General features: G+C 41.4%; 1 protein-coding gene across 3 annotated transcripts in view; it reads right to left on the reverse strand.

The window, feature by feature from the left end:
- Positions 1 to 25288, reverse strand: part of CYFIP1 (cytoplasmic FMR1 interacting protein 1) — a 250653-nt gene that overhangs the window by 189462 nt on the left and 35903 nt on the right. For all 3 annotated transcript variants that reach the window (XM_029611029.1, XM_029610852.1, XM_029610940.1), the window contains exons 5-8: positions 24060 to 24161; positions 17392 to 17573; positions 11480 to 11576; positions 4672 to 4800 (exon numbers count right to left, since the gene is read on the reverse strand). In XM_029611029.1, coding sequence (XP_029466889.1) covers positions 4672 to 4800; positions 11480 to 11576; positions 17392 to 17573; positions 24060 to 24161 — 510 coding nt within the window. The remainder of the gene's footprint in view (positions 1 to 4671; positions 4801 to 11479; positions 11577 to 17391; positions 17574 to 24059; positions 24162 to 25288) is intronic.

Below are 25288 nucleotides of genomic sequence, written 5' to 3' on the forward strand. Positions count from 1 at the left end.
CTCCTGGAGTCATCTGGAGGAACAGTTCCCGACACAATACCTGCAAGTTCAGAGATGCGACGTGCCGAGCATATAGTCACCAGGAACACCATTTTCAAGGTTAAAAAACACAAGGAAATACTGTGCAGCAGCTGAAAGGAGGGCCCTGCCAAAAATTCCAATACTAGATTAAGATTCCACAAGGGAACCAGCCACCGTATGGGTGGCCGGAAGTGCTTCATCCCTTTCAGAAAACGGATCATGTCTGGATGCGTCCACAGGCGGGTTCGGTTCACCTTGCCCCTGAAACAGGAGAGAACTGCTACCTGGACCTTCAAAGAGTTAAGGTTCAAACCTTTTTTCAAGCTATCCTGCAATTAGCTCTCCAGAATTAGTGGGATTTTGACCACCCGAAGGGGGACACCATGTTCCTCACACCAGGCTTCAAATATTCTCCAGACCCACACATACGCTAGGGATGTAGAGAACTTCTGAACGCGGATTAAGGTGGCAATTACTACCACAGAATATCCTTGCTTCATCAGGCGAGCCCTCTCAAGGGCCAGACCGTAAGACAGAATCAAGTCGGATCCTCATGAAGGACTGGTCCCTACTGTAGCAGGCTCCTGTGCAGTGGGAGGCATGGGGGGGTGGGGGGGGGGGTGTCTCCACCAGGAGTCTCTGCATGTCTGCATACCACGAACGCCTGGGACAATCTGGAGCTACTAGCAGGACGAATCCCCTGTGGGGCTCGATTCTGCAAATGACCCTGCCCAGCAGGGGCCACGGAGGAAAGGCGTATAGCAACTCTTCTTCCGGCCAGGTCTGAACGAGAGCATTGATCCCCAGGGACCTATGATGTCTTCTGCGACTGAGAATCAGGGAACCTTTGCACTGTGGGATGCGGCCAGGACAGGAGATCCCAGCAATCTATCATCAGCTGAAAGGCTTTGAACAACAACACCCACTCTCCTGGATCAAGACGCTCCCCTGACAACTTTTCCTGCATGTGGGAGGCTGAGATCATCTGTAGATGTATTTTTGTCCATTCCATAAGGAGATCTCTCTCCTATGACACTTGCCGGTTCTTGGTTCCACCCTGGCGTTTGATGTAAGCTACCATTGTTGCATTGCCCAATATTACGCAGTCTGCTTGAACCCGGAGTCTGTGGCTGAATTATACACATGCCAATCTGAATGCCGGGCTTCCAGGCGGTTCATGTTCTCTAGAGGGCCTTTTCCTTGGTCCAACATCCCTGGGCCGTCAGATTCTGACAGTGAGCTCCCCAGCCCCAGAGGCTTACATCTGGTTGTGAGGACCAGCCAGTTCGGGGAGGACAGGAGTATACTCCTGCTCAGATGAGCTTCCTGCAGCCACCACTGGAGCAGAGAGCATACTCCCATCAATAAGTGGAGGTAAATCGAATAGTCGAGACTGCGGGTTCCAGCGTGACAGTAGTAAGCGTTGAAGTGGTCGCATGTGTACCCTTAAACTACAGCACTACTTCCAGGGTTGCCACCAGCAACCCAAGAACTTGGAGATAGCTCCACACTGTCGGGCATATCGTGCTCATCAACAGATGCACTTGGGCCATAAACTTCCTTAGCCGTGTGGTCAGAAGGAAGACCTTGCCCTTCTTGGTGTCGAACTAGACTCCCAGATATTCCAAGGACTGGGAGAGCTTGAGACTGCTTTTGTCCTGGTTTATGATCCAGCTGAGTTCGTGAAGCAAGGATTTCACCTTGTTTGTCACCCAGAGACTCTCTTCCACAGACTTGGCCTGGATCAACCAGTCATCCAAGTACAGGTGCACCTTTTTTTGTCCGGGACACACCTGACAAATGGTTCTCACATGCTTGACACACTGAACATGTGACCATCACGGGGCTAAATGTAAACATGCATTCTGCATCCACAGGAATCTCCTCAACCCCCAGCAATGAGTGCAGAACAGATCTAGGGCATTACCCTGTATAACTCGCCATACAAAAAAAAAAAAGGTATTCTGGTTCTGATGACATTCCAGTAAAAGCAAAACAAACTCGTTTTACTACCAGGCACAATAGCCTTCCTTATGAAAAGACAGTAATTTACCACTAATGCATATCCTATTGAGAAAACACAACAAATAAGATTGATATAAATGCCTACATGCCAGTAAAATACCTCACCTCAGTCACACACCCAGAACTGACCTTCACCAAGTACAGAAAAACCACAAATTATAAATATGGAGACAGAAACTGGAATGGAAAAACAAAAAAGCCACTCTGCATGCAGTGCGAACCTGGGAGAAATGGAAAGAGAAAATTAGCACCTAACAGACTCTCAGGATTTGCAATAATGCACACAAACTAACCTGCACAAAGTTACACCTGTATTATGGAACACACTCAACAATAACAACTCTATCTAAGAAATACAACTATTAAACCAGGCCCTAAACACTAACTATTGGGAAAACAGAATAAGCCAAGCTGCTATAGAGCCCCAAGAAATAATTGTAATGCTATACTAAAAATGTTACAAAACAGCTGCTGAACAGAATAATATCCAACAATTAAAAACTCAAAAATTATTAAAACATGTCCAAATATCAATAAAATATTTCAAAACAGCAGACATCGCATAATACCCAATAATTAAAATGGCAGCCAATCAAGAAAAATAAATTTAAAAATCCACCTTTACTTACCCTCTCCAGCAACTCTCCTACTCCTTTCCCTTCCAGGCCAATAGCACTCACCAGAAGCAGCAAGGGCTGCTGAAGCTCTGTCCTCACAGTTCTCTTCCTTAGCACCCACAACCAGTCACTCACACACAAACACCCCTCGACCAGTCTCTGTCTCTCACACAGATACACATCACCTCCCTGACCAGTCTCTCTCTCAATCACACACAAATGCTCTCGCACCCATTCACACAAGCTCTCACCCAGGATTCCATTCACACCCACAGACACAAGCTCTCACCCAGGCACCCATTTCACACCCACACCCACCATCTCTCACCCAGGCACTCATTCACACCTACACACACAAGTTCTCGCCCAGGCACTCATTCACACCCACACACACAAACTCTCACCAAAACCTCTTCCTTCACTGCAGGGATGGGCTCCAGTTCCGCCACGGCTTTACTCTGGCGGGCCTTCTTTTTTCTCTGCCATGGGGATGGGCTTCCATGGTGACCTTGCTTAGTCGGGGTTCATCTCTGCCATTCCTCCACCCACCCCCGGGCTATGCGATGCCTGCCTCACCAGCCAATCAAAGGCTTCCTCCCTTCTTCCTATTCCCATTGGCAGGTAGAAGGGAGGAGACTTCTGATTGGCCTGCGCGGGGCAGGCAGAATGAAGGAGGCTTCCCATTGGACAGTGGGGGTAGGAAGAAAGGAGGCTTCCAATTGGCCCGCGGGGGCTAGAAAAAGAGAGAAGGAAAGTACAACGGAACAGTGGGATACCAGGAGACGCGACACACCTGCTGGTGTTTGGCGACACACTGATGTTCACAACACACTGAGAAGCGCTGCACTAGCAGTGTGTCCAATGACCCATCCTTCTCCCTTTGACTGCATAAGCTGCTGTCACTGCTTCTCCTTCCATTGGCCAATGTGCTCAATGACCCACCCCTTCCACTGCACAACCCGATTACTCCACTATCACTGAAGCTGTTGATGCTGGCAGCATTGAAAGAGTTGCATTTTCAGAGTCAGACAGCTGAATGTGGCTCACAAAATGCTAGTTAGAACCATGTGCTTTGCAGCGCAGACATGACCACAAGGTATTTTGTAAACACATAAGAAGCTGACACAAGGCCAAAAGACAGAATGCAATATTGAAGGTGGTGCTTCCCTACTATGAATCTGAGAAGCTTCCTGAGAGCTGAAAAGATTTCTGTCAGTGTGAGCTCCTTTAGGTCTAGAGAGCATAGCCAGCCCTTGTTTTCAAGAAAAGGAATCAGGGAAACCATTCTGAACTTTCCTTTACCAGGCACTTGCTTAAAGCCCTCAGGCCTTCTAAAAAGGTATATTTTGTTTTATGAATTAAACTGTTTTAGGATTTATAAACCTATTTAGCAGTAATAGTTTCTCTCATTCTAATATTCACTAAAAAAAAATCTAATCTATCTTGGCACATCTAATGAACATCTAACAGAAGGCAAACTCATCACTGAATTTTCATTATATCTCCATTTGTAAGGGCATTTTTTTTTGTACATTACTTTTGGGTTTTCTAAAAGATTAGCATCTTTACAAAATAGTCTGTAGCATATTTTCACATAGAAAACAGTACAGGTAAAAGTCCTTAGATAATTCAGAAAACACAGCAAGTAGTCCCTGAAATTTCAGCCCTCTCCATTATATCTGTACTTCATGATGACTTTGTAATCAGAATAGAGAAGAAATGTTTAAGTATACAAATGTATACCTGCCAACATCTATTATGGTACTCCCAAACTGCGAAAGGCTACCTGTCTTACTGTTAAGAACATAAGAACATAAGAAAATGCCATACTGGCATACTGTTGTTCTAAAATAATAGTCCATTAGATGAAAGTACACTTAACCCATTCATTTACCAGTGACAATGGCATGAAATGTTACAGAGAAGTAGGTAGTCTAGGATTGCCACTCAAATACAGCACCTTTCAATTCACATTCTTCCACACAAGCATCTCAATGACAACTCTTACTTTTAAGAGCATGTGTTTTTCTCCAGGGGTTAGATACATCTTGTTCTCATAGTAGTCCACACATATATTTACAATGTCTGCGAGGAGCTCTTCATAACCAGAAATCACCTCCAGCTGCTGCTGCAAAGACTAGAACACACAATTCAGCAAGTTAGTGTTTCTCTGGCGTAATCTGCAGCGCAAAAGCCACAAACACAGTAGTAGCAGAGCCAAGTGGAGGGTGGGCTTCAAGGGCTGGCAATTCCCATCCCCCAAAATAAAATAAAAAATAGCTTGCTACCTCCTTTTCATACACCGCATCCATTCTTTCTCCCCAATCCAGCTCCCTCATGCCTCTGTGCTAACTTCCTCTTCTTGTGATTCTAATTATGGCTCTTTATTCTGAATTAAGTGAGGGTCAGTCTGTGTTCTGTGTGTATGTCCTAGGTGAGGGTGTTTACTAGCATTTAATTTCTGTGCAGGGACAAACAGCAGTGCTGCCATTTCCTAGCTAGGGTTGTTGCCATTTTGCGTCTTGGGAGTTAGTGAAGTTATGGTATAGCAGGTTTGCTATATTGGTTCTGAGTGCCTTTTATGTTTTGAAGGGTTTTGTTACCTCACAAAAGGTAACAGTGAAAAGCAACATACTGAGGCGTCACCAAAATCTGAATATTTTGTTTTGAATGGCGAGTTGTATGGTGAGCCAGCTTAGCTTTGCTCTGCACCCATTGATTGGAGAGTTTCTGTAGAACTGCAGGTGCAAGGTTTATACTGAGATTCTCTTCCCTCCTGTACAGCCTCCAGACTTCATTCCAACATACAATAAACCGGTTGAATGATGGTATTGAATATGCCACTTTGGCTTGCTCCTCTCACCACCCGCATCCACTTCAAATACTTTTGCTTGGGAAATGCCACTCTGACACAGTCATTAGTACAATAATATGCAAGAAGTTTCTTCAAGGAATCTGAAAGACATTCATGACTGGGTAATTACTATTTATATGAAAATAAGGGTCCTGTAAACCACAGATTCAAAACACCATAATCACCCTAGAAAAAAATGTTTCAAGTGAAAAACTACATTCATAGGAGGTACACGACCTTCACAAAAAATGTAAGAGCTGCATAAAGTCAAATTTCCATAATTGTAACGTACTAAAACACACTTGTACTATAAATTACTAAAGGTACCCAATTTTGTTTTAAAACAAACTCTGTGGGCCTCCTAGTCTTTGCACTTTTTGAAAAAGAGTAAACAACCCATTCACGTTTACCCATTCCACTTCACTCCAAACAGGTGGCGAAGGGAATGACAAATGCCAGAAAGATGCTTGGCTGCATAGGTAGAAGAATGGTCAGCAGAAAAAAGATGTGATATCGGCCTCGTATAAATCCCTGGTGAGACCTCATTTAGAATACTGTGTGCAATTCTGGAGATAAAACCGAATGGAATGAGACCAGAGGATGGCTGCCAAATGGTCTTTATTGTAAAGTGTATGGGATTAGGCTTAAAGATCTAAACACATAAACCTTACAAGAAAGGCGGGACAGGGGAGATAGAATAGAGAGATTTAAATACCTCTGCGGTATAAATATATAGGAGATGGGCCTCTTTCAATGGAAAGGAGGCTCCGGAACGAGGGGTTAACAGATGAGGGTGAAAGGAGGTAGACTAAGGAGTAATCTTAGGAAATATTTCTTTACAGAGAGGGTGGTGGATGCATGAACAGCCTCTCAGTGGAGGTGGCGACAAAGACAGTTGCTGAATTTTAAAAAAAAAAAAAAAAGCATGGAACTATAGGCGAGGTAGGTTGTATTGTCTTACTGCCATCATGTTTCCATTTCTAATTTATCCCATTGTTTCAGCTGTCCCTTCATTCATGCTACCTCATTTTTCCACCTATAAATAATACTTATAGAACTTTTTTCTTTAAAAATTGTTTAAAATGGTTCTTTTCAATAAGTCACAGTACAAATGTTTTCTGGTATGTTATGATTATGCAGCCCTTATATTTTATGTGAAGATTGTTTAATGTAAGAAAAACTGCATACTAGGTCAGATTGAGGGTCCATCAAGTTCAGTATCTGGGTTCTAACAGTGGCCACTCCAGGTCGCAAGTACCTGGAAGGATCCCAAAACAGTAGATAGATCCCATGCTGCTAATGCCCAGGGATAAGTAGCAGCTTTTCCCTAGTCTATCTGGTTAATAAGGAGTTTACAGACTTCTCCTCCAAGAACTTGTACAAACCATTTTAAACTCAGCTATGCTAGCTGCTTTTACCACATAAGAAGCATCCTGCTGAGTTAGACCAAGATCCATTGATCCAAGCATTCTGTCTGACAGAGGCCAATCTGGGTCACAAATACCCGTCAGGTTCCTGACAGTTGATCTATTTCTTATATTTCACTCCCAGGGAGGCTAATAACTGGTTACAGACTTTTCCTTCAGGTATTTGTCCTGTGTGTATGAATATACCTTTTCTCTTTTGAAAAATTTTCTTCTAGTGTGATTAGGGTTTTTTGAACATTTTCAATCCGTGATATACAGGACCCTTATTTTCATATATTGTCCTGTACCTTAGAACTGCACAGCCAGTAATTACTATTTATTATATCAAAATGCTATTCATCTGAATTTGTTGCTTTGTTTTTTTCAGAGGAAGGCATCATGGCGACACCTACCCCTGGAAACACTCTGAGGTTGATGATTCATAAGAACTGAAACAAATCACAGTGAACCAGGAAGATATATTCAAGCAAACTGATAAACTAGAGAGTAAAATATTACCAGGTCTGGATGGTATTTACCCCTGAAAGAACTCAAGCAGGAAATTGTATACTTACTACTAGTAATTTTTCTAGCTTTTCATTCAAATCAGCTATGGTAACTGTGGATTTGAGGGTGGCCCATATAATGCCCATTTTTTAAAATGTTTCCGGATAGGGCCCAAGATACTACTAACCTAGTACGTTTGCACCCTTTCTGAAAATAAGTTTCATGATGCCTCATTCAGCACGAAAGAGGAGAGCCAGGGAGTGCCAGGCCTCGGACGCAACCGATGTTACCTCTAAAGTGGGACCTATGGATGCACACGTACGCCGAGGGATGGAGAGGGGGAGGAAGAACCACCCTCTGGTGTCCTAGAACTTTTGACATCACTCTCCCCAGGAGAGAGATCACCGCCCGTTAACCCAGCTGAGAGGTTCCTGCAGATCCCAGGAGATAGGAGTCTGATCGAAGGAGTCAGCCTGAAGGAGTCCCCCATGAGGCAGGGAGGTCAGCCTATGGCTTATAATGTCATCCAGGGACCTGACCAAGTTTCCATCAGAGCAACTGAAGTGGGTTCCAGTGGAAGAGAAGAGGGACTTTTTATATCTCAGTTTAAACCTTTGGTAAGCCCTCAAACATTCTTATTAGAATATATTTGGGAAGCTATAAATGAGGTGAATAAAAATATGGGTGTGCAAATGGTAGCAATGTTCATACTGTAAATGAAATAAAAAAGAAGGTTGAATTATTAGAGTTGGATAGTAGAAATATGAAAAGTGAATTGTCCAAGATGAAAGTTGAAACTGGAAGGGTTAATGATTTATAAGTTGAATTGATAAAGTAAAATCAAGTATTGCAATTGAAAGTACAAAAATTGGAGAATATGTTTAATTATTTAATAATTTTTATATACAGATTTTTCATGCGAGCATATCAAATCAGTTTACAGTAGTTAAATATTAATTTAATATTTGCATTTCCAAAAGAAGGAAATAGATACATAGTTTCATAATGTAAATAAATAAAATAGTAAACTAAAAAATAGTAAGCTAAATAATCATAAAATTTAAACAATTAGAGAGGCAGTATAGTAAGAGTAGAGATAATAAAATAAAAAATAATATACATTACCTTGGTATAAAATCAGTAGTTTGAAATCATTAAGTTAACAGCTCGTGGAAGGCTTGTTTGAATAGCCATGTTTTAATGCCCTTTTTAAATCATTTAATGCCTGCTTCCAATCGTAATTCCTGAGGTATAGAGTTCCATAGTTGGGGTCCAGCAATAGAGAGTTATCTTACATTATTTAGAATATTGCAAGATTAAAAATATTCATTGTATAAATTTCCCTAAAATACCCACTTTAACACCAATACAAGTATGGAGGAGATATTTGATAGAGGCTCTGAATTTACCTGAAGCAACCTTGTCCATAATTTCTAGATGTAAGGAATACGGGAATCTGCAAGTACACGAATTACAGCAAAGACAACCAATACTGGATAATATTATTAATGTGTCTGAGATTTTGGAACAATCAGAAGAGAATCTAGCTGAGCCCTCAACACTGATAGTATCATTTATGTTGGAATCTGATAGAGATTGGGTCTTTAAGAAATATTTTGCTAACAGATCTAAAGAATTCTTGGGCTGTAGAGTCCAGCTCTTTCCGGACCTGACACCCTCAACCCAAAAGAGTAGGAAACAATTTTTACAGTTAAAAATGCAAGTGATACAAATGGGAATGTACTTAATTTTGAAGTACCCCTATAAGTGTATAATAAAGAGTGAGGGTAACCCTTATGTTTTCACACAGCCTATGCAATTAACCCAGTTTATTGAAAACAGATTAAAACCCACTTTGAGTTCCACACCAGGAGCCCCAAATCAGAGCTCTTTACATGTGAAATGATCTCTCACAAGTAAGTAGATAACATCCCTAAGATTAGTAAAGGATGTTATATATTGGATTTATTAGGAATTTGGATATTTTGGATCCCTTTATTGTGGGCTTGAAAGACAGGTTTAGAGTCTTAGATTGTTAGTGTTTAGAGAGACTTTTGAAACGGAGAGGGATTATGAATGTAATGACTGAATAATCTGAAGAAATGTTTTCTATGTAATTGTAACCTGTATAAAATTCAAGATATTAATGCTTGATGTCTAATAATGAAAAATGTTTATAAATAAAAAAAAAAATAAATAAGTTTCCGGAGTGATCAAAGAAATTGCAGACCAGTGAACTTGATATTGGTACCAAGCAGAATGGTAGAAGCTATTCTGAACAAAATTACTGGCCATCTGAACAGATTTAATGGGGCTGAGCTAACATGAATTTAGCAAAGGGAAATTTTGTGTTACAAAATGTTAGATTTTCTTTGAACGGGTAAACAAACACGTGGACAATGATGAGTCAGGCGATATAGTATTATCTGGATTTTCAAAAGACATTTTGACAAAGTCCCTTATGAGAGGCTCATCAGGAAATTAAAAGGTGATAGATTAGGAGGCAATGTCCTGTTGTGGACTGGTAACTGACTAGAAGATAGGAAATAAGAGTATGACTCTCAAAGAAGAAATGTAAAATAGTGGGGTACCCCAGTGATCTGCACAGGGACTGGTGCTTTGTAATATATTTGTAAATGATCTGGAAAAGGGAATGGGAAGTAAAGTGATCAGATTTGCAAATGACAAAATTATTCAAAGTAGTACAAATCAGAAGTCGACTGAGGAATAGCAAGAGGACCATGTAAGGTTGGGTGACTGAGCATCTGGATCCACTCAGAATAACTAAGTTACGTGAGGTGGAATATAAACCCCATAAGTAAATAAATATACAAACAAATAGACAGATAAATGGTAGATGGAATTTAATGTGGAGAAGTGCAAAGTGATGTATAGAGGGAAGAATAATCCAAACTATAAGTACACAATGCTGGGTTCCATATTAGGTGTCACCAGCCAGGAGAAAGATCTTGGAATCACTGTTGATAATACTTTGAAATCCTTGGCCCACAGTGCAGCAGAGGTCAAAAAGGCAAATAGAAAGTTAAGTATTAGAAGGAAAGGAATGGAAAATAAAACAGAAGATATGTCATCTCTATCAACCAATAGCTCTGGTTGCCCCATCTCAAAAAGATATAGTGGAATAAAAAAAAAAAAATAAAGTAGGGTAGGGTGACCAAAATGGTAAAGGAAATGGAATTGCTCCCCTATTAAGAAACTCTAAATAGGTTAGGGCTCTTTAGCCTGAGGAAAAGACAGGTGAGAGGAGATATGATAGAGGTCTATATAAGTGGGATGCAATGGGTGCATACAGAATGGTTATGTATCCTTTCCAATAGTACTAGGACTAGTTGGGGAAACTCCATGAAGCTAATAGGTTAACCCAAAACTAATTGGAGAAAGCACACAAATTGTGATAAATAATCCACTGAAAATAAGCAACACCATACTATGTCAGACTAAAGGCCCATAAAGCCCAGAATCTGTCTCCGATAGTGGCCAATTCAGTTTACACTACTCAGTAGTATGCCGAAGAGTAGGTCCAGTCCTTTTTGTTCATAACCACAGAGAAAACTGGGCTAGGGACAAAAGAGACAGAAAAGGAAAAACACATTTTTCAGGAAAGCCAGGTGTCTAGGCTTGACCAATGAATATGAGAGTAGGAGAAAAGAGAGAAGGTATAGTGGTTTAAAGCATCACTTGCAACACAGCCAGACAGGCAGGCTTGGTTTAGGGAGGGAAGACAAAGTTCCTTGAGAATCGTGATTCAGTAGCTAAAAAAAAAAAAAAAACTAAACAAAAATCATTAGAAAGGTTATATATTTAACTAAAGGAATCTGAGACTATAAACCATATCAACAAACTTCCATTACATCTGCTTTAAAAGGAAGAAAATGTCAAATGTTGCACTTATGAACTAGTATCTTTTTAAACTAGATCATAATTATTTTACAATTTCTTAAATAATGTATTCTACCACATCCACTCATTCCAATGTATTCCTTTTAATGTTCTCAATGCAATGTATGTTAAACATCACTGGAACTTACCTGCGTTATCTTATTGTGGTTAGCAAGGAACATGGAGAGGTTCTGAGATTCTTGGATGGACTGTGGGTCAGCCATTTTTCTCAAAAATTGAGCCGCACTTAAACAAAAATTAAATAAAATAAAGTAAATTATGTAATTCAGATGATAAAGAATAAGTACGTATCTATAATTGTTATTTTCGGAAGACAGCAACTGACGGGTCAAATACCAACCAGATGAATTAAGTTAAAACGTTCTTGTTCCACTAGATGCTATTACAGCATTTGGTAGAGGGTGGAGGGTGGGCTGTTTAGCACAGATGGCATGAACGTATAGTGCAAGACCACACAAACTCCCCGTATCACCACCTGTGCTTGTACCTTTGGCCTCATGTGTGAAACACACTGAAGCAAACTTTCTAGACAAAACTCAACGTTCTAAATCAGACAATGAGTGCTTCAAGAGATCCTGACTACTAAGGATTATTTCACATATTCTTGGAATCATTTCACCAGGCTTCTGGAACAGCGAAAACCTCAACTGCTATATTTCCTGTGACATCCTCAAGCATAATTTGCAGCCAGATATGCCTCATGTTGCATTCTCATCTGAACAAATATCTCAGTCAATTTGGAAGGCAGTGTTAAACAGTCCAGTATTAGCCATGGAGGTTTTCAAGCAAACGATAACAACCACTATAACCATCTCTTGACCTCCTGAGCAGCATGCTCACTTTTTTCCACAAGAAACTCTTAGACACCTTTTGATGCATTTAAACCATTCCACTGGCAGAAAGGTTTCTGCCTCTTTCCAAAAATATGTTGGACATCACAGGACCCTATTGGTTTCAGCAACATTTAATGAGATACAGTGAAGCCTGTAAGTGGGATTTTGAATTTTTTTCTGATTTGCTTATTTTTCCCCCACACTGTGCCATTTATGTAATTTTTTTGTAATTTCTCCTTCTCGCTTTCCAAAGTTGATTGTGAACCGGCATGATATGTCCTATGAATGTCGGTATATTTTAAAAGCATTTAAATAAATAAATAAATAAATGTACATATCTTATGTGCCCACCTACCACACACACACAAACTAAAAAGAGCAACAATAATACCTACACTGAAAAAACCCAACCTCAATCCAAATGACCTAACCATCACCACCCAGTCTCAAATCTCCCTTGTCTAAGCAAGGTCATTGAAAAGCCAAGTGCTACAGCGACTATCCAATTATCTGCTCACCATCAACACCCTGGATCCTTACTAATCTGGCTTCTGACCACACAGTGGCACTGAAACTACATTAAAAAGCCTAGTCAAAGAACTTCAGCTTTCTTGACAGTGGGCAATCAGCTTTACTAATATTCCTGGACTTCATCTGCTTTTGACACAATAGATACAATCTCCTTAATACTTAATAGATCTAGGTTTAGCAGGTCCAGTACTGGCCTGGTTTACATCCTCTCTCAATGTCTGCATCCAATTTGTCCCTAGAAGCATCTTGCTCAACACCTCATCCTCTCACCTGCAGAGTAGCATAATGCTTTATCCTCTCACCCTCCTTATTCAATACCTACTTAGCCTCCCCAACCCTAGCCAGACTCATCAGGGACTGCAAAATTACATACTACTTCTATACTGATGACATCCAACTATTAATCCCACTCTGCACAAATCAAAATGAAACTATTGTTAACTTCAGTGTCTGCTTAGGAAAAACTGCTAATGGTTTACACTAAAACAAAGCCTGAGCCCTCAAAAGATTGGTAAAAAAAAAAAAAAAGAGCCCACTCAGCCACACATGAGAAACTCTTGGTGATTTGGCTAACTCTTAGCTCTCATATTTGAAGCCTAAGGTTTATATTAGATGCCAAAATCATCACCAAAACTCAGGGCCATGCAGTGACCAGCAGCCTTTTTCCTCCTCCATCAATTCAATATCTTTGTCTCCTCCTGAAAGACACTGCCTTCTCAACTACTATTCAGCCCTGTTTAATTTCTCACCTGGTTTACTGCAAACACCCAAACTAATGTCTGTGGCTCATGCAGAACACAGCAGCTCACATATTTATGAATGCAAGCAAAGATGATTGAATATCCCCAGTTCTGAAAAACCTACATTGCCTCCCAACAATCTACCATATCAAATTCAAAATCCTGGTTTTAGCCTACAAAACCTTCAAATCCTTGGCTCAAATATCTCTCACTCTCTATATACCTGCCTGCTCACTATGATCAAGATTTCAGACTCATTTAGTGGTACAGTCTACAAGAAAAATACATCTCACCAACACAAGAAGAGAACCTCCTCAGGAGCTGCTATATTACGATGAAGGATATTTCCAATCTATACCTTATAGAGCAAGAAATACAGATTTTACATCAGTGACAAGCAATCCAATTGGTTCCAAAGAACAAAATCAATTCAGGGATTTATTCCCAATATTTCCTCATTCCGAAACGCTCAGGGGAACTCGCCCCATTCTAGACCTATGCTCCCTAACAAGTACCTTCGGAAAGAGAAATTCAAGATGACATCCCTCAAATTAGTTCTACCTTTCATACAGAAAAACAATTAGATGTGTTCTCTGAATCTCAAGGATGCATACACCTATATTCCAAATCATCCCTCCTGTTGGGAGGTTCCTGTGCTTCCAGGTGAATTCCAAGCACTACCAGTACAAGGTTCTTCCCTTTGGTCTTTCCTCCACTCCCAGAGTCTTCACCAAATGCCTGGCTGTAGCAGTAGCCCATCTAAGACGTCAAGGGATTTGACTATTTCCTTACCTGGATGACTAGCAAATAGTTTCTACTGACCAGAACGCCTTATCTCACCAAGTGGAAATAACGATCTCATGTCTACAATCTCTGGGTTTCTTTATCAACTACAAGAAACAGGTACTCAAACTGACTCAGATTCTTCAATTCATAGGAGCCAGGATAACCTCTGTTGAATCTTTTGTATTCCTTCCCCAGGAAAGGATCGAACTAATTCATCATCTATGTACAGACTTACTTCTAAAGTCAAGAGTCACTGCCTGTCAAAATCCTAATTCTGTTGGGTCACTTGGCGGCTGCCATCCAACGTAGTTCCCCACACTCGCCTACACATGTGGCACCTTCAATGGGGATTAAAAGCACAATGGATCCAATATCTCCAACCAATGTCCACTGTAGTGATCGTGTGAGAATCCATGACAAAAGACATTCGCTGGTAGTAATCCAGAAGTTCTGACAATGGGAACTCCTCTTCGGGATTCGGCCCACAACCTAATCCTCAACACAGATGCCTCTACACAGGGTTGGAGAGTGCATCTCCTGCATTACAAGACACAGGGTCTATGGTCACAAATCGAGAGGGCGTATCCAATAAACCTCCTGGAACTCAGAATCATGAAGCACGCTCCAAAATCCTTTAAGTATCTATTACGAGGCCACGCCCTCATGATTCACACCGACAATCAAGCCGCCGTGTTTTATATAAACAAGCAAGGTGGGTCAGGTTCCTGGATTCTTTGCAGGGAAGCAGTTTGAATCTGAAGTGGGCTCTTAGCAATTCAGTATTGTTGAGAGTAACTTATTTGCTGGGGATAGCGAACACGATAGCTGACAGTCTCAGCAGAATACTGCATTCCCACAAATGGTCGCTCAACCAATCGGTAGCAAACCAGATTTTCCTGCTATGAGATTGACCTTGGATAGACCTTTTCGAAACAGAACAGAACTGAAAGGTTCATCAGTTTTGCTCAGTACACCCAAGCCTCCTCAGGAACAAGCAGGACGCCTTCCTGATGTCATAGTCTCAAGGTCTCCTTTATGCCTTTCCTCCAATTCCTTTAATCTCAAAGACAGTTCAGAAATTGATTCAGGACCGATCTCGCATGATTCTCATAGCACCTGCATGGCCGAGACAACCCTGGTTCACTTATTTATTTTATTTATTTATTTAACTCTTTTTATACCGGCATTCGTAGGACACATCATGTCGGTTTACAAGTAACTGAGAAGGGAAATTACAATGAACAAGGGAGGGGCTAACTGGGTAATATGCAAAATACAAAGGAGAGAGTCAACAGCAGAATTACAACTTTTTGCATTCAAGTTAGGGTTAAATATGCAAAAGAACTTATAAACAAATTAAGCGAGGCATGTACACTTGAGAAATTAGCATATGAGGGCTTATTTACAGTAAGAGGAGGCAAGTGCACATATGTATCTAGTACAGTACTCTGAAAACAAACCCTTGGATCTCGGTCAAGACCTGAACCTATTACCTCAGAAGGAGGGCACTCTTCTTCACCCTCTTCACTCTTTCCCCCACCTGACGGCCTGTATGTTGAACGTGAAATCTTACAAGGCTTAATTCTTACAGCTGATATACAACAGATTATAATAGCAGCGAGAATGCCATCAACGAGAAAAAACTAATCCTTCAAATGGAAGAAATATGCCAAATAGGCATATTTGTAAATATTAAAAATGTTGAATTTTTGATATTTGTTGAAAATGTTGAAATATGTTGAAAATATGCCAAATATTTAATGTTGAAAATATGCCAAATAGGCTGAAATGTAAATATTGTGCTGTTCAATTTCTCCCCTTCCATCCCAAGTTTATTTTCCTTGTTTTTTGTAACTTTCCCTCTCCCTTTTTCTGATTCACTGTATTTAAAGTTCAAGGTTCTTATTGAAAATATTGTTTTTTACGTTACGTTATGCTTTACACTCCTTGTTATTTGTAAACCGGGTTGATGTGATGCCTATCATGAAACTCGGTATAACAAAAACAATAAATAAATAAATAAATAAATAAATAAATAAAGTGTCAAACTCAAAAAATGTCTCCATTTTCCTCGACACCTACAGAAACCCTCACTTACTCGCTTCACCTCTCCAAATCAGGCTTAGCTACTTCATCAGTAAGAGTACACCTCAGCACTATAGCGGCATATCATGAGAAACATAATGGCTCCTCCATAGCCTCACACCCTCTAATATCTTGTTTTATAAAAGGACTCTAATCTTCATCCTCCAATGCGGAAACCTCCAGTTCCATAGGATTTGAACGTAGTCTCATCAACCTTGATGAAAGCTCCTTTCGAACCTCTGCAGTCTACTCATTTGAAATATCTAACTTGGAAAGCAGTTTTTCTAGTAGCAATAACTTCAGCCAGAAGAGTGAGTGATGAAAGGTATGCACCATGTTCTCTACCTAGCTGCAATCAAGCTAGGTAGAGAGTAAATGGTACAAACCTATTACACTTACCTTTCATCACTCCAAATCACACTAAATCTTCATTGATGGTAACTGTGCTGTTCGTACGTATGACTGTGCATATAAAACTGCCCCCCAAAACCCACCCCAAGTTACTAGTGCACCCTCTTACAGTGGTATAGTTAACTTTTTTGTGAGCCTCTACAGTCTCTCTCTCTAGCCAGCAGCCTGAACCGCCATTCGCGATAAAAACCTATTTAGGCTGGTAAAGCGGCTGCAGTAGATTACTTAATGTGCGATGTGAAAACAACATGCGGTGCGATAATGTTAAAATGTGTTGCGGAAAATACCTATGCGATGCGGTGTCAGGAAAATTAGCCTAACCAGGCCCCCCCCCCCCCTTTTTTTTTTTTTTTTTTTTTTTAAATCACAGTCGCTATTTTCACTATATTTATAGCAAAATGATGAATCTAGGTCTAAGATAGCTGTCTTGTCTTCGTGGATATTATAGTAAAAATATCTAGATCCTTTTCTCTGTATTAGTGATTCTAAACAGTTCTCCCTGCCCCCTCCAGTTTAAAAAAGACTGCAGTGAATTAGCAGTATAAATTAAAACAAGCCTGCTACACAACAGCACAACAGAAAAACTGCCATCATGTGAGCAATACTGCACTAATGAAATGGAAGCAGATTTATTTTTATATGTAAGTAACTCACCGCTTGTATGCAGAGTGGTCATTTTTCACACTGCACTTCATATTTTTCAGCTCATCTAATACCGCAAACATGTTGATGAACTTTCCCAGAGTAAGTAGGTATGCTTCCGAAACAAAGTCCTTCCTTCGCTCAGCATGGCACAAACGTCTCACCTCTGCACAGAACCGTTCAGTGGCATTTCTCTGTAATGGAAAAAGGGGAACTTCATGTGAAGAAAAAAAAAAATAGGTGTCTGAAATAATGGAACAATAACATTTAATATTTAGAGTTAGGGTTACCACCTCTCTAGGACTAACTCCTTTCTAGGTTTCAACAGCCAATAATCCACACAAGCTTGTGGATATCCAGGTTGAGAGAAAAAAGGAAAAGGAAATGAGAGGCAGCCTTCAGTACTTCAACCTCTTCCTCATGTCTACATTCCATATCTACCTTCAAAGCTGGGTCCCAGGAATGTGTATGGCTTATGCTGGGCCCAGGTATGGAGTGAACATGGCAGCAGCAAAAATGTTGTTCTGAAGAACTATGCATATTCAGGGTTTCCACTGTGGCCCAGCCCTTCCCCCTCCTCCAGCCACACAGGTTCCCACTAAAGGATGCAGGGCAAGGCCACCATATGGACTGCAAATTCTTACAAGCTAAAAACCCTGCCCCCTCCTCCATGAGCAGTTGCTCCTACCATGTTCCTTCTACACAAAAAGTCCAGCACTGGCTCAGAGAACTCCCTGGGACCTGATTTTGGAAACAGAAGTTGGGGCAGGAAAAAAAAAAGGAGGAAAAACAGAGAGTGAATGCTAGCAGAGATGCAAAGGAAAGCAAAGAGTCCAGAGGAGGGAAGAGATCTAGAGATTCATCTAGTAGCTACCTCTGGCTGGGTCCCTATTGGAAGAGCAGCTACTGATCCTCATTGATCTCTCCCACTGTCATCTAGAATAGTGTTGCCGAACTAGTGTGCCGCTGCATACTACTGTGCTGCAGCTGCAGTCTCAATTCCTGATTCCCTCCTGGCATGTAGGATGTCCTCCCGCCAACAGGGGGTATTGGAGAGCAGCACTTTATCAGCAGCTGCTCCTGTTTTCCCCTCTGCTGGATCTCCTCTGCAATAGAAACTGCATGGGGCCCTATACTCTTAAAACCTGCTGGCCCCACACAGTTCAGACTGCAGAGAGAAGCTGGATAGGAGGAATAAGCAGCACTCGGCAAACCTGCTCACAGACTGCTTCTGTACAAGGATTAGGGTGAGGAAAGGGAAGCTGAATATGCCACCGGGTGTAGGAAAGTGGAAGGTGATGACGACGCCAGGTATTGAGGCTGAGGGAAGGTAATGCCAGGGGTGGAGATAAAGGGAAAAGAATGTGATGAAAGGGTGTGGGGGAGATGGAAGATTATGATGATGTTGGTAGGGGAGAGGAGTGGAGAGAAAGGGAAGCTGATGCCAGGAGGTGATGAAGAGGGCGGGTGATGCCAGGGGTTGAAAGGGAAAAGAAGATGATTGGCATGGGGGCGTGGAGGGAAAAGGAAGAGAAAGTGATATCAGGGATGGAGAGAGAGGGAAGGTGATGATGCCAATGGGTGGAGGGACAGGGGTGAGGGAGAGGGAAAGGAAGCTGATGATGACGATTATGCTGGGAAGAGGAGAAGAGATAGAGGGAGGGAGAAGATGATTATGATGCCAGGAGGTGAAGGAGAAGGGTAGAGGGAAAGGAAAGGTGATAATACTGGAGGCGAGGAGAATAGATGGAGGAAGAAAGAAGGTGATGATGCCAGGGTGGCGGGGAGAGAGGGAAGGTGATAGTGATGGGGTGGATAGAAGGAGAGGAAAGGTGATGATTTGGGGGAGGAGAGATAGATGGGGCTAGAGAAAGTGATGGTGATGCCAGGAAGTGGGGGGAGGGAAGGGAAGAAGATGATGCAAGGAGAGAGGGGTGATTATGATGCTGGGGGTGGGGGAAGAGGGAACGGAGGTGGTGGTGGTGGTGATGCCAGGAGGCTGAAGGAAGAGAGGACGGAAGAAAAATGTGATGGTACCAAGGGGTGGGGGGGGATGAAAGGTGATGATGCCAATGGGATGGGGGAGAGGGAAGAGAAGAAAAAATGATGGGGAAGTGGTTGGTGTGCCACAACAAAGTGAACCCTATGCCATGTGTGCCACAAAACAAACAAAAAAAAAGATTGGGAACCACTGACCCTAGAATGTATCCAGCAGCAGCTGATGTAGGAAAGGTGTTTGTTCTGCATCTCTGTTTTAAACTGGATACATTCCAGGGTCCGCAGAAGAGGTCAAAAACAAAGCAGGAGCTCTTCTTCCCATGGCATCCGCTCCCTCAGTTAAGCCTGTGCTCTAGATGGCTTACAGGCAAGCATGGGGAGAAGAGAGGAAAGCTTTGGTAGCTGAGGTTGTGGTGAAAGTCAAAGGTTTAGACAGAGGACTAAGACAAGAGTAAGATGTGAAAGATATTAAAAGAGATGGTAAAAAGGAAAATAAGTGAACATTAATGATGGAGGAAGAGACATAAGAAAAGAAATATGACATAGGAAAAAAAGAAAAGAGAAATTAAGTAGTTTACCTGTAACAGGTGCTCGCCAGATACAATTTAAGTGGGTTTCAACAAAGGGCAACAACACTCAAAGCATTCTTTAAATCTGGAAAATTCTAGGTGGCTGTAAGAGGTAAGTGTGGAAGTTCCCACGTAGCTGCTGCCACTCAAGACCCGCCCACCCCCAATCCTATAAAAATGTTTAAGAAAACCAGCTCCAAAAAGAGAGACAGGTGCATTTGTGTGGTTGATTACCGAGCTCTCTATGGACAATACCTCCTACAGCAAAGCAACTTAGTTCTCTGCTATCCAGTAGGATATAAATCAATCACACACGTGAGAATCCTCAGTTAAGGCTTGCCTCCAACTAAATGGGGAAAATCAACAGCCCGCCACTGCCAGAACAAATATTTTTGCAAACAAGTCCATTTTTCATTTTTATGGGGGGTTTTTTCTTTTTAAATTTACTACAACCCTAAATAATAGGGCACTAGGAAGAATAAAGCTGGATTCTATTTTATTACTTTTGTTCTTTTAATTTATCCTTTCGTGACTGGTGAGCCGCTTCAAAAGCTCCTCAAAAGCTTCTGAAGGATAGACTGTAGTGTTGTGAATCAGTAAGCAAACAACAATATTGGGACATAAATCTCTGGATGATATCCACATTGCAGCTTTGCAAATCTCCTTAACAGAAGCCTCTCTTAGATGGGCAATGTATGCAGCCATAGATCTAACATAGTGAGCTAACAGGAGAAGATGCAATCTTCTATCCAATTACAAGTGGTACCTTTGGTTACAGCAAGTCTAGGGCAGTTTGTATACCACAAAATAAATAGTTGGATGGACCTTCTAAGAGCTCTGAGAAGAAGCAATGGTGAATAAAACAGATAATATCATAATGCCTTTGTATTGATCATGATGCAACCTCATCTTGAGTATTGTGTGCAGTTCTGGTAGCCACATCTCAAAAAAGATATAGCAGAATTAGAAAAGGTACAGAGAAGGGCAACTAAAATAAGGGGATGGAACAATTCTCCTATGAGGAAAGGCTAAAAAGGTTAGTACTCTACAGTCTGGAGAAAAGACGACTGAGGGGAGATATGACACAGATCTATAAAATAATGGGGCCGATGTAAAAAGACCCGCAGCAAAATAGGCGCTAGTTATGAGCGCGTGTTTTGATCACAGAGCACGGATGACATGTACCTAAGCGCGGTAAGGGCCTATGTAATAAGGGGCCACATCCATGCTCAAAACCTGCGCCGATATTCCGCGCATAAAAGCGAGCAAGCGGGTCTCCCTAGTAAGTGATAGTATGACCCTGGAAAGTATTTTTAATATTTCAAATAACTGTGCTGCAGAAAACATGGCAAATATTTTCATGGATGCTAATTCACACTGGCATAGCAGTGAGATTAGTGCCCAACTGAGCACATATCTGGATGCTCAGGTGCAGACATAGGCACCCAGCTGGGAGCGAATATGGATGCTCTGGCACCCAGAAAGGCACCTAGCTAATCTTACCGCTCAGCTGGTCGCAAATCTGGCCGCTCGGATGTCAAAAAAAGCGCTTAGGGAAGCACCTACCTAAGATGGCCGTTCCGACGCCAAGAAAAGCGTCTAGCGATGCTGGCTGCTCGGTCGCCCAGAAAAGCACCTAGCTAAGCTGGCCACTCGAAAGCAGAGACAGGCGGCTCAAGCTAGGTGGTTTTCAGGATGCTTGGACGCCGACATAGGCCCCCGAGTCAGCACGGACATTTAACTCGTTCTCTGACCATGGCGGTAAAAAACCTGCATTAGAATGGCTCCCTGCATTGCCTATGATTAGCTAATCACCTGTGCATGCCGTTAGCATGCATTCACGCAGGAAAAAACGCGAATCTGTAAGCATGTTCATACGTGCTTTTCTCCCGCACACAAAACCCTTATTACATTCCCGTATAGGGCTTTGCGCAGGAAAACACATGTACAAACGCATATACAGGAGCGCTCAAACCCGCGGCAGCTTCAGCGCCCCTTATTACATCAGCCCCAATGAGTGAAGTGAAACAAGTAAATGTTAATCGGTTGTTTACGCTTTCAAAGAGTACAAACACTAAAGGTCATACAAAGTTACTGGGTGACACATTTAAAACTAATAAGAGAAAATATGTTTTTACTCAATGCATAATTAAGCTCTGGAATTCATTAACAGAGGAGGTGGTGAAAGCTATTAGTGTAGCTGCATTTAAAAAAAGGTTTGGAAAAGCTCTTGGAGGAAAGGTCCATAAACAGTTAAGGTGGATTTTGTAGAAATGCACTTCTTTATCCCTGAGATGAGCAGCACGGATTCTATCTAACCTTCAGGATCCTGCCAGGTGTCTGTGACCTGGATTGGCCGCTGTTGGAAACAGGATATTGGACTTAATGGACTTTTGTTCTGACTCCGTATGCCAAACCTTAAGGCAAGGGCTCTCTTGCAGTCCGAACAGTACAAGGAGTGTTTACCTTTGTGAGTATGAGTACTCAGAAAAAAAAATATGTTGGTAGGATGATTCAATGGTTAAGGTGGAAATCCAACACCACCGTATGCAGAATCCTGGGGCAAGCGTGCCTCCACACCGTACTGTGATGAAACTTCCTGCAAGTGAGTAAGTCACTAGCACCTGGAGCTCACCGGCTACAAGCTAAAGTGATTGTTACCAAAATTGTAAGCTTCCAGGTCAGGTATGTGAGTCCATAAGCATTGAGGCTCAACGAGGACTTTAATCAACTGATTTAAGTGCCATGCCATGCTGAGGAATGAAGGAATAGCCTGTTAGAACATGGGCTGCGAAACAGGGAAGCCAAATCATACAACCACGCCTCAGGCCCTTGGGTCAAGTCACTTTACACTCCATTGCCTCAGGCCCAAACTTAGGTCTGGCCGCACTAAGCCGCAAATTTTGGGTTGTTTTTTTTTAGCGGGAGCAGGGGTCCCACTATCACGGGGTGTGTAGCCACGATAGTGAGCCTCTGCCCCGAAAAAATATCACTGCTGTATTGCCGCATTGTTTTGTCTCACTGCGAAACACCATGAGACAGAACAACGCGGCATCATCGCTTTACGTGCGATGGTGGCCCCCAACTCACAGGGACAACTCTCAGAAGGAATTCGTGCTTTCACAGCAAAGAACTTGGAAAGCACTGTTTGTAGTAGAAATGCCTTCCAGAGACACAACGCAGGGTATGTATTAATGTCTGCTACTAATGAATTTTATAGTAGAAAACAATGCTGTCCAAGCTCTTTACCGTGAAAGCACGAATTCCTTCTGAGAGCGCCTAGAGAAGGGAAATGCCAGGTGAAAGAAAACTCCATGCAGAAGCAAATCCTGAACCAGAGCTCGTCAACCTCATCATCTCTGGATCGCTCTTGCCAGGAATCTACTTACAATACTGAGAATGGAGCCTTCTCTCTCAGCATTCAAAGGTCTAAATGTTTACAAAGTCAAGCTCTCAGGACTAAGGTCCCCTGCCCAAGGAAATTATCTAGGTATCTTTCAACTTTCCTTAGCCTTCTCACATTTCATTTTATGAAAAACAACAGTACTCTTTTCAATTGTCTGTTTAGTACGGGTGTGAAAAAGGTCAAGAAATTTTATAGGTGCACTTGGCAGAAAGAGCAGACTGAACAGCATAAGAAGATATTCTAAAATTTAAAAAGGGAAAATAAATAGAGAAAACTTTCCTGCAGTGAGTCTCTAGAAATCATTTCTGCTTTAAACACAAATGAACGGATGAACCCACTGAATGAAAAAATATCCACAATCACACAAATGAAAATACCGGTCTTATGGGTTAACGTAACACTTTTATTTGCATTTTCAAAATTAAAAAAAAAAAAAGATTTTAGAGATTTATGCTTCACAGTTGTTGAAAAGACCTTCAATTGAACTTCTCAAGCACATAAAGCAGGAAGTAAGTCACATGACTAATGGTGCAGTCCGGTGCTTATATATGAGGTTTTCTAAATATGACACTATTTTCTGAGTAGTGCTAATATTGTGTATCGGACTGAAATCATGTGTGCGATTAAAAACAAACATAGCATCTCTCTCTCTGACAGTCATCTCAAACATTTCGTAGCTCTTAAATTGACAGTTTTACAAGCAGTACCTGAAAGTACATGAAATTCATCAGTTTTGTGACCTCTGGTTCCAGAACCTCCACTGTTTTCTCATAAATTTCCACTCTGTTCGGCTGTTCATTACATTTGACCTAATGGAATTTAAAAAAAAAAAAAGACCCACAAAACAGATTAACAATAAGTAGACCATGAAAATGAATTCATTTACAATTTGGTGTTTAACACGCTCAGTCCTCAAAGGCAAGAAAAACAAGCGCACACATTTTCATAGTTACAGCATTAAGTGGGCATTAACACTCCCTCATGACTGAGCTGTGTCTGCTGGTGGGTAAGCAGGACTTGAAGATTGAATTGCTGGGAAAGCGTGCTTAAATCTCACAAAGGAATATTGTGTTTCTAAAATTATGTGATGGGAAGTAGTTTCAGAGAGAGAATTTGTTTTGAGTGGCTACCTGAATGTTGGGAAAGCATTCAGAGTGCTTCAAATTAATCTTGTGTGTAGTTCAAGGTTTACATTAATTCAGAGGTTATATTTGTGTGCAGACAAAATGCTGAGAGTCTGAAAAAGTCACTTGCATGCTTTGAAACAGTGTGAGAGTTGGTTCCTGGACAAGTAATCACTGGTGTCAGATTTCTACCCATCTCTCACCCACCCAGTCACATATTTTAAATATATACATTGTTACCCTAATTAGGAGGAAAATTTGAAGAGTCAGTCAAGGATTTACAACATGAATTAACCACAATTTTAAAAACTGACTACATTTCAGTCCTATAGCAGGTAATTCACAAACTAGCATAAAACATACCCAATAAATGTTAGAGATTTTAAAAGTGATTATGCATTCCCGCTATTTAAAACAACTTTATTTTATGAATATTTGATACTCTGCCTTTTCGCAAAATTAGTCACAAGGCGGATTATGATAATTTTAAGTGAACAGAGGCATTACAAAAAAAAAAAACAACTTACAAGCAAATCAGAATTTGCAATTAACATAGCACGGGAATCCAGCATAGGAAAACCAATTTAAGATGCAGACAGCAGTCCAGTAGAGAGATATGAACTATCAAGTTTTTTTGCACAGAGTGTATGATCATCTACCTGTTGCCAGAGGTAAAATTATGTGCACCCAGTGCAAGAAGCTCCTGGCTCTCAGAGAATGAGTCCAATCTTTGAAGGCAAGACTGGCAGACCTGGAGGAGAGGAGGAGCAAAGAGATAGACAGAAGAAAGCTTCAGAGACACACCACAATAG

Source organism: Rhinatrema bivittatum, chromosome 1 (genome assembly GCF_901001135.1).
Source record: "Rhinatrema bivittatum chromosome 1, aRhiBiv1.1, whole genome shotgun sequence".
Lineage (NCBI taxonomy): Eukaryota > Metazoa > Chordata > Amphibia > Gymnophiona > Rhinatrematidae > Rhinatrema > Rhinatrema bivittatum.